Source organism: Polyodon spathula, chromosome 2, assembly GCF_017654505.1.
Source record: "Polyodon spathula isolate WHYD16114869_AA chromosome 2, ASM1765450v1, whole genome shotgun sequence".
Taxonomy (NCBI): Eukaryota; Metazoa; Chordata; class Actinopteri; order Acipenseriformes; family Polyodontidae; genus Polyodon; species Polyodon spathula.
Genome location: NC_054535.1, coordinates 86,813,395 through 86,823,454, shown reverse-complemented (window position 1 = coordinate 86,823,454; position 10,060 = coordinate 86,813,395). Strand labels below are relative to the sequence as shown.

General features: G+C 36.8%; 1 protein-coding gene across 1 annotated transcript in view; it reads left to right on the top strand.

The window, feature by feature from the left end:
* The first annotated feature begins 1,096 nt into the window (after positions 1 to 1,096).
* The window catches only part of LOC121327056 (solute carrier organic anion transporter family member 3A1-like), a 41,020-nt gene continuing 32,056 nt past the window's right edge, over positions 1,097 to 10,060 (top strand). The window contains exons 1-3 of the mRNA XM_041270853.1: positions 1,097 to 1,310; positions 1,650 to 1,894; positions 3,291 to 3,744. Of these exons, the coding sequence (XP_041126787.1) occupies positions 1,769 to 1,894; positions 3,291 to 3,744 (580 nt within the window). The 5' untranslated portion in view covers positions 1,097 to 1,310; positions 1,650 to 1,768. The remainder of the gene's footprint in view (positions 1,311 to 1,649; positions 1,895 to 3,290; positions 3,745 to 10,060) is intronic.

Below are 10,060 nucleotides of genomic sequence, written 5' to 3'. Positions count from 1 at the left end.
GCACTGATGTAAGTTCATTCTGTGGTATAACTATATGAAACAAATTCAAATTGATACATGTTGATAAAAATTGTTCCTTATTATTCAGCATGAAAAAAGAAAACTCATGTGATAATTATTTTTTAAACATTTCTAAGATATGCATCAAAAGTTATACTTATCAAAGTAAAGCAATTAATGGTTACAATACAATCAATATATTATGTTTTCAATCATATATTATCATGGTTTAATAAACAGTATCAGTAAAGACAGCTGGCAGTATACATTACTTTGCCATGTCTATATATGCAATGAAAACAATTACGCACTATGACAATGTGTTAATCAGGCACAGTGGGATTAATGCACCAGCCTAAACCCCTGGTGTTCCGGTTTGGAATTCATTTTAGAGCTTCCCAATAGCTCACATCACAATGCCATACACAAGTTGATACAGTTGGCTTGGGCACAGTCTAAAGAGAGGGAATAGGATCGGCTTGGCATGGAGACCAAACTAGCGTTTGTGTTATCAGTGATCTGTATACATTAGTTCAGCACCCAATCGGCAAACACATATTCCGTTTTTATTTAAATTATTTTCGAAGACTTTTGTTGATAGACTTTATAACTGTACAGTAAAGTAGACTGCAGGGCTCTTACACCAGCACGACCAGTTCAAAATAAGAGATTGCCAACCAGTTCTCACCAGTGATGATCATTGCTGAAACTTCCATTTCTGAATTTTTTTTTTCCTGTTAAAATAATATTTTTTACATGTACAGTATACACATTTTAGTAAAAGACCAGAGTTCCAATTGTCAATTCTCTCTTGAACCAGGGTCGTATTGCTCCATTATAAATTATTAACATAGACCCAGTGGATAGGGTTACAAGGTTTATGTTTCCACAACATAGTTTAGAGTATGTATTGCAATATATATGGCCATGTCTTCAATGTTGAATTTCAGTATTTTCTGTAGCCACAAGATGGCGTATCACCTCGATATGAAACATACTATAGGCTACTATAGTTTACCCCTTTTACAACAGACCACTGCCACTTTGTTGGCAGCGTGTTGAGACATATGCACGCCTCACGTTGGTTGCAATTTCAGGAACAGCGGGTGACAGTTTGTTTTTCATCATGGCATTCTGTAGGGATTCTGGAAGTAGACTATATATGTGTCTGTATAGTGAATGAGATTGTAAAGAACTGGACTACGTAAATAAAATTAAAAAAAAAAAAAAAAAAAAACACGAGCAAATACGAAATTATTTGCAACTAGAGAAATACACACTTGGCGAAGTCTCCATCAGAAAAACACAAGGTTGGTACGTCGTTTTTTTTGTTGTTTTTTTTCCTCTTAACTTTACCAACACCATGTCATGCAGTATGTTTTATTACTGAAAATTAAGTTATTTGTAGCATGTGTTATTCAAACTGCGTCTGGATTGAATTTCTCTTAGCCAAAATAATGTAACCAGTACATATTTATTGCCACATCGTATAACAATTTAATCAATTATTGAAAACAACATACCATTTATTTTGCACCCTGCGGTACTCTATTTTAAATCTGCATTCTAGGTTCTGCATATCGTAAACGTATGAAGCGTTTCTAAAGTTTTCTTTTGGCCTCTCTCCATCTTTTGTTTCTACCTTTCAGTCAGGTGCGAGATATACACCCCGAGGTTCGGTTCTGTGGTGATATTACAATGAAAGGCTGGACTCCTTTGCTATAGGAGCAGTGTCAGATATCATCCTCCAGGTTGCAAGGTTTCAGATATGGCTAACAATCCACAAGATACTCAGACAAAGAAGACAAGCAGATCATGCTTTGGGGATATCAGAGCATTTGTTGCAACTCTTTGCTTGATTCTTAGTGCTAACAGCATTGGCAATGCTTACCTGGTAAGTGAAACCATGCTCCTTATTATCGATACAAAGCCACAGTTATACTACAAATACATATCAGGGATATAAGCAGGGGATGCATAGTTTTACATTTTGATTGTATGAACACAAACATATTTTCAAGTGAAATATTGTTCTAGGATTAATGTGGGGGAATTAATACTTTATTTCAGTTTATGATGTTATAAGTTTGGGCCATGGTGTGTGGATAGATATACTGTACATTTACCAGTCTTTTATTGCAATTTAAAATATGTTTGCAATTTAATATAACATTTTACAATTTAATATATACTCATTTATAAATGTAACATGAAGTGTATTTGGTTTGATCACCTTTGTAAGCCATTAATGCTATAGATATATGTTCCAGAAATGTGCCTAAGAACACACAGATCTTTTAAACTGCTGATTGTATCAGATTCAGCAGTTTCAGTATTCGGGTCAGCTCCATGTAGGTGAAGTAATATATTCATAAAAAAAAACGTTCAGTAACCACTCCATGCTTTTCGATCAGCTAGTAACAACACTATAATGTTATTTCATTATCAAACTATGCTGGTCAGGTCACAATTAAGTTAGACATGACTATCAGTCATTAGTGTAGGATAAATAATGTTTATCTCCATTAATTAATTGATTATCTCGTGATAGCATCTGTCACTTCCTTCATATATAAAGAAGAGTCACGAGGGACCATTGTTAAGTTATGTGGTCCTATGTGAACACCATGGAGATCCCTCTGCTAAGTTATTTATTGCTGACTACACTGCTGCATTGTCACACTTCATTTTAATGCATTGCCGTGATTCAGAAAGACTTTGAGCGACTTGCGTCCTTCAGTCTACTTGTGGGCAAACGTATCAGGTAGAGCCTTCATGAGTGTGACAGAAGAATATCTTTGCATTACTGATTTTATTACTTTTATACTATAGGCTATATAAAAAGTGTGCACTCTAGGCAACTGTAAGGGTGTTAATCTGGGCTTTACTTGGGTAATGTCTCCTAGTGTATACATTCTTCCAGTGCTTTTCTTTTTACTTGTTTAATGGGTATATCTATACATTACACAACCCTCTAACAGTGGGAAAGTGCTCTGGCACAGTGTGCGTGTCAGACTTGTTTATGGCAGTATTGGGACAGTATTTTGCTTATATTTGCTAGCACTTAGTGTCATGTCTACTTGTACCCATTACACATTTAAAACAGAAGAACAAATGCAGATGAAGATGCAGAAGAGCCGAGTGTGTCACAGTGTTTGCCAGTAGTTTGCAGTTGACACAGAACTGTCTTCTTTTATTTTGGTGCAAACCCATGAAGACATTGTCATTGTGCAGCCGTGTTCTTTCTTCATCAGAATTCTTGTTCAGTTTTTTTTTATGTCTTTTGACAGATCAGCATGCTAAGTACCCTTGAAAAGAGATTTAGTCTGAGGACGACAGAACTTGGTTTAATTGCGAGTGGATTTGAAATTGGCAACCTTTTGGTGATCCTTTTAGTAAGCTATTTTGGAGGGAAAGGTCACAGACCCAGGCTTATTGGCTGTGGTGGAATTATAATGGCATTGGGTTCACTTCTTTGTGCATTACCTGAATTTGTGAGTCATCAGTACGACTATCAGAAAGTGAAAATATCAGCCTCAAGGGACACTTGTTCTACTGGCAAGCCATCGATGGAGAAAGAAGATGAAATGGAGAGTTGTATGGAAACACAGTCTACAAACATGATGTACGTGCTGCTTGTAATAGCTCAGGTTTTAATAGGAGTTGGAGCAGCATCAGTGCAACCATTGGGTGTCTCCTACATGGATGATCATGTGAAGAAAAAGGATTCTTCTCTTTACTTGGGTAGGTAGTGCTGAAGTTTGCTTCACTTATAACTCATGGGGTGTCAGTCAGTCTTAAAGCAATCCTACACCCAATCCTGGGTTTCAGAACCAAATTTAAGTGTTATTTAAATGATCAGAAGCCAGACATTTGATCAGTCAGACCCCAGCTAAATAAAACATTCCTCTCCTGCATGAAGCAGATGTTTCTTCATGTAAAACTGTAATTGTAGCATGCAGCTTGGCAGACATGTTCTGCCATATCTACCCAGATTCTAATAAAGTCTATTACTTGCACTAAAGTATGTCCTAACCCAGGTTTCATCACAATTTTAAAGATGGTTAACAGTGTGTGTAAAACTCTAAAGTGTGGCATCTGCTCATGCATAAGAACTGTACCCCCACAATAACCCTGTTCTCAGCTGGGTGTAAAAAGTCAAGTAAGTAAATGTTTCAACTATTACTTTCATTAGTGTTTTAAATGTCTTATGTTTCGAACTCTAAATGCTCATTGGTTTAATTGTTTGCTGTGCTAAATATATATTGGTCTACCTCAGCCAATTTGAATTTCAGGGTCTGAACATGAATTGTTAGGGCTGCAGAATTACTGCTGATCTAAAAGAGCAAGGTTTAGTTAGTGGAGCAATGGGACACCGTTCTACACCATGTCACTCAGAGTGCATATATACATGCAAGCGGCACCATTACACTGCCCTGGGGTGACCGTTGTCTTCCCCTTAGGGGTGAGGGAGCACATGTTGTGGCAGTAAATCTACAAAGCTTCTGCCTCTGCACTGTCAAAAACTTACATATCAATGTACTGACTTCATATTTGCTTTTTACAGTAGCCTACGTAGACACTGCATGCAAAATTTGATAGTCGGCACCTCTTTATCCTGAATAAGCGGCTGTCCCAATTAAACAAGTGGCAGTTGAGACAACCTTAGTCACACTTTTGTGTTTCTTAATGAAAAGAAAAATCATGAAATCACATCACATTATGATTAAATGTTAAATGCATAATTTAACATGATTCAGTGTGTTTTTATTCCTAAACAAAATTAATTGCCGTTTTTTTAATTCTACGTGAAATGAAAAATAATGAAATCACATCTTCTCACAAGGCAAGGCACCTGCAATGTTGACACGACAACTTTATTTGCAACATCAGCCTGAGAAACCACAGGAGACTCCAGCTCCTTCAGGAGTTCAACATGGTTTACACAGTTTACACAAGTCACAGTGTAATCACGTACTCGCTACACTGTGCTAGGCGACCTGTCTTGCTCAGAAAATCGATCTCTGTTCATCATTTGAAACTACTGTATCCCAATTAAACAAAGTGACGTCCCAAATAAACAACATAAATAGCACTGGGAAGAACCACCTCCCAGCATTGTATCCCACTTAAGCAGACATCTAGACCTCTAACATAACATGTTTTCTCTGTTTAACATTGTATTTATATTTGGTACACAGCTGTAGTCTCTCAATCATGTTCCCTTTTAGGTGTTGTCCACTAAAAATGATCTGTTGTTTTAATCTCTATTGGGGAAGGTTTGTTTTTGTTCACAAAGAAACACATTTCTAATTTTTTTTCTTTTTTAATAGAAAAATGCTGCTAGTGATTAATTGTGACTTACTGTTAGCAATGTTCTTCCACATGGCTGGTTAATAACACTATAAAACATATTTTAAATTATTCAGCAGCGTAAAAATAAATAAAACATTTCTGTTGTAGCGTACTGAATGTTTATTACCAATGAAAATAGTAGGTGCTGTCTCAGTAGGGAATACTACATGATTTAAGTCATCACATATTTAGTAATTTATGCCTTTGTCGACTAGTAATGAAAAACTGGGACACTCCACTTCTTTACATATTATTGGTTACATTACAACACAGTAACCAAGTGAACATATATTACATTGATGCTATTAAAGGGTTAGTCACTTTCAGATGTCAACATTGTACAGAAGGATACCTTGAGATTACTAATTAAATAATATGTTGAGAATTTTTTTTTTGACTTAATCACAATATTTTAGCAGTGTTGAACTACTACTGTCAGCATTTCATCTTTTTACCATAAACCTTGCAATGTCTGTTTTTGAATTAGTATTTAAAAAGATAATTAACTTCTTATCGTTTGCCATGGTAAAAGCATTACAAAGGGTAGTAAAGCTTCCTGAAAGCATGGCAAAGTACAGATCAGTATGATCAAGTGCTGCGAAGTATGAGCATGAGAAAATTGTGATGTTAACCTGCAAACTTCTTTATAAAAGCTTTATATTTTTGTATTTTTATATTTTTCAGTACAAGTTATAAAGGCATCAGGCATCTTTTTTGTGGGTAAAGCTTGCATTTTAACATGTGCATACATGGATGTTAATCACGGGTCTTTTTTTTTTTTTTTCATGGTTCTGATAGCATTCATATCGTGGCAGGGATAAACACAGACATGGCTCCATCCTGAAGTGCATTTAGGGTTGTGGAATGAGTTTCTGTTATGTTTTGATATCTTTAGCTGTTATGCCATAGATAAAATACAAGTTAATGACAACTTCATTTCTGCTACATTCAAGTTCCCCAGAAGCTTCACACAATACACAGTAGGATGTGTGCACAGAACTTTACATTGTACATAAGCAAAAACATTACTATACATATTCTACATGTGCACCATACATGTTAAAAAAAAAAAAAATCACCACTAGAGAACCAATCAAATTTGTAATGCAATACAATCACAATAATTACTGCCATACATCAACCCGTCATAGCTTATAAAATCAGTAGCATGATGACCATGACCTACATCCACTCTATGCACACATGTAAAATAAAGGTCTGACATACGGTACAGACAGATATCTGGTGAACCTCTTGTCAAATACATTCCTGGTTAATTCTGCAATACTTGACAATACAGTTGGCGTGCCTTTACAGCAGTGCACATGTTAAAATATGAGTTTGACTTTCTGACAGACAAACTGTTGCCTTCATCTTCATAGTCTCAGTAACATCTGCTAAAGAAGGTCTTTATCAGGTTTTCATCATAATTGGATCAAGCGGTTCTCCAGCTTTCTGTCTGTACTGGAGTTTGCAAGCTGTAAAAAAAAAAAAAATAAATAAAAAAGCTTACTGAAGCATAATATTTCAATTATTTTACTTGTCAAATGTCTTATGGACTTTTGCTGGCCTTATACCTGCTACCTTCAGCAGAGGGTGGAAGCTAATCCCAAAGTAAAAAAATGCTAGCGACAAAATTGTTTATGGCTATAAGGAATGCTGTAGCTCTTGTGCTAAGACAGCGCAAATAATGAGAACTGCATTTTGCAAGGGAAGATTATCTGATCAGATTAAACAAAATAGGACTAAATATCCATTTTTTACATAGGCCTGGCACTTACTTGCCCCATTGACATTGGTTCTAGGAGAAGGATATGTTTCTCACAAGTGGTCATAGCAATTTACTATTTTGACAACTGTAATTTTGCAATTCTTACTACAGAATACAGCAGATATAGGTCTTTGTTTTTTATGTTACTGATATGATTGGTATAATTTTGTAATTCGAGCTATGACGGGTTGGTGTATGGCACTGACAAACCTGTTTATATCATCATTAATTGGTACATGTAAATGCAGTAGATGGTAAACAAATTGATTACACTGCTGTCAAAAGCAGTGCATTTGTATAGGTATCATGAGTGGGACAGGACGCATTGTAAGGAGCAGGCCGTTAACAAAGGCTATGAGCCTCCCAGCTAAAGGATGGTATTCAAAGTTAATTAGGCTTGAAAGAGTTCGGCTGTGAGCTGTTGGTGTTTTCATGCTTAAAACCTATGGATAAGTCTTATCACAGTTAACATTGTAACAGATGGCACATAAGCAATATGGGAAGAAAGAGACAGGTGGTATTGGAGATGGAAGAGAAATGCCACCGGGTGGAGAGAGATAAATGCATACCATTAAGGTTGCCTAAAGCTGTTTTTGATAAATGGCTGTAATCTCTATAGAGTATTGACATATCTTCAGTAAACTTTAATGCGATAAACCATTGTTTTCTTCTATTAACATTAGTAGAAGAAAATGCTTTATAATTCATTTAAAAATAAGTAATTCTAACCCTTTTTCATGGTTGCTATGAGAATGCTCATTCTTGCAAGAAGAGTATGCATTTACTCTGAGATATTTCAGTGGATAGCTAAGCGCACAGAACTCTGGCTATTGCAATATCTTCAATGAAATTGTAATCATTTAAAAACCAATTTCTTTCTGTGATCCTACCTGCAATGGGTATTACAGCAAATGTATTCTTATTAAATGTTTTTGTTCTTTTAATACATATAGAAGGTTAAATTATTATATATATATATATATATATATATATATATATATATATATATATATATATATATATACAGTGCCTTGTAAAAGTATTCAGACCTCTGACCAATTCTCTCATATTACTGAATTACAAATGGTACATTGGAATTTCGTTTTGTTCGATATTTTATTTTAAAACACTTAAACTCAAAATCAATTATTGTAAGGTGACATTGGTTTTATGTTGGGAAATATTTTTAAGATAAATAAAGAACTGAAATATCTTGCTTGCATAAGTATTCAACCCCCACACATTAATATTTGGTAGAGCCACCTTTCTCTGCAATAACAGCTTTAAGTCTTTTTGGATAAGTATGTACCAGCTTTGCACACAGTGTCGGAGTGATTTTGGCCCATTCTTCTTGGCAGATTTGCTCCAGGTTGTTCAGGTTGGTTGGACGATGCTTGTGGACCGCAATTTTCAAATAGTGCCACAGATTCTCAATAGGATTGAGATCAGGACTTTGACTGGGCCACTGACATAAATTCTTAAAATAACATTTTAGAAACAATTAAGTTAGTTTGCAATCTTTAAAACAAAAAACAGTGTTTCTGTGCCCTTCTAACTAAAACAGTGACACACTTTTTCACATTAATTTAATGCAAAGCATATGAAATGAGTTGATGCTTTGTAGCGCTCCCTTTGGGGATTGACGGGTTCAAGGATACGTCTCATTTATTAAGCTCCGTTATTATAAAATGTAAAATAAAGAGCAAGGTATAGAGCACAGTGGTTAAAAGGGCTTTCATTACCATAGGAATAAACACATACATAGCTGATTTAGTGCGCCAAAGTAAAACCAGGCCAGGATCAATTGAAAATAGTTTGCAAACGAGGAGCATATTAGCATGCAAAAAAAAAAAAAAAAAAGGAGCAGAGCAAAATATCTGAAAGTGGGCTTGTGAATGTGATTTGTATATCAGTTAAATACTTATTTATGGATCACAGAATAAAGAGTTTCAGTTTTTGCATAAGAAAAAGCCAAAAAATGCTGCCTGCCCCATTATGAGTTCCAGACAGTGATTCAAAAATGTGTTACATGCTTCTTAGAGCACTGATTCAAACCACCCTAGTTGCAGAGATTCATAGTTTAAGACTAGGCCTCACAATAAATAGAAATCATTTGTTTTTTTTGGTTTTTTTGAAGATAAAGGAAGAACTCTTTGCAGGCTGTAACTCTATCTCTAGCACAGGCGAGACACAACCAGCCGACGGTGTCTGTCGCACTTGGGGTGCAGCCGAAGGCACTGAGCCACAGTTGGACCAGGCACTTCTGCATCATCAGGGAATCCAGCTGGAGACTCAAGTAGACCATATTAATTGGCTCTGGCATCATTGAGGGTGAGACCCAGCCTCAAAAAGATGATTCATCACAATAGCTGTGTGGGCCACTGCTCCTTCCTGCAACTGGGCAAATCAACCAGTCGCCAGGCAATTCATCGCCCTGATCACTTGCAGCCGCAAGGGAACTAGGATGGCATCCATGCATTTCGAAAACATGTGGGGGACTAAGAGGCCGCATCATAGCACAGAAAACTCAGGACGCTCCCCTATAAGGTGGAGTGTAGAAACTTCCTGTGCACTGGACCCATAGGAACGTGGAATCCTCGTTCCTTTGGTCCAGTGTGATAAACCATTCAACCGGCCAGACAGCCTGGCGAGTAGAGCGGACGCCAGCATCTTGTTCTCTACCTGCCGAGGCGCCTTGCGTTCCCGGTGGGAGCGCTGCAGCAATTCCTCAACCGCTGGTCCAAAGTAATGGTCAGGGGAGGTAGGGGCTGCTTTAGAAGCAAGGAGCCACTTTCCCATGAGACCGCGACATAATCGCATCATGGTCGTCCTCAGCAAGCTGAAATCTGGTTCTGTAACATCCGGGTCCGATTAGGTGGGCTAAAATAAGCCTGCTGATTCAACTCAACAGCGGGACACTGGAGAGCTGGGTCT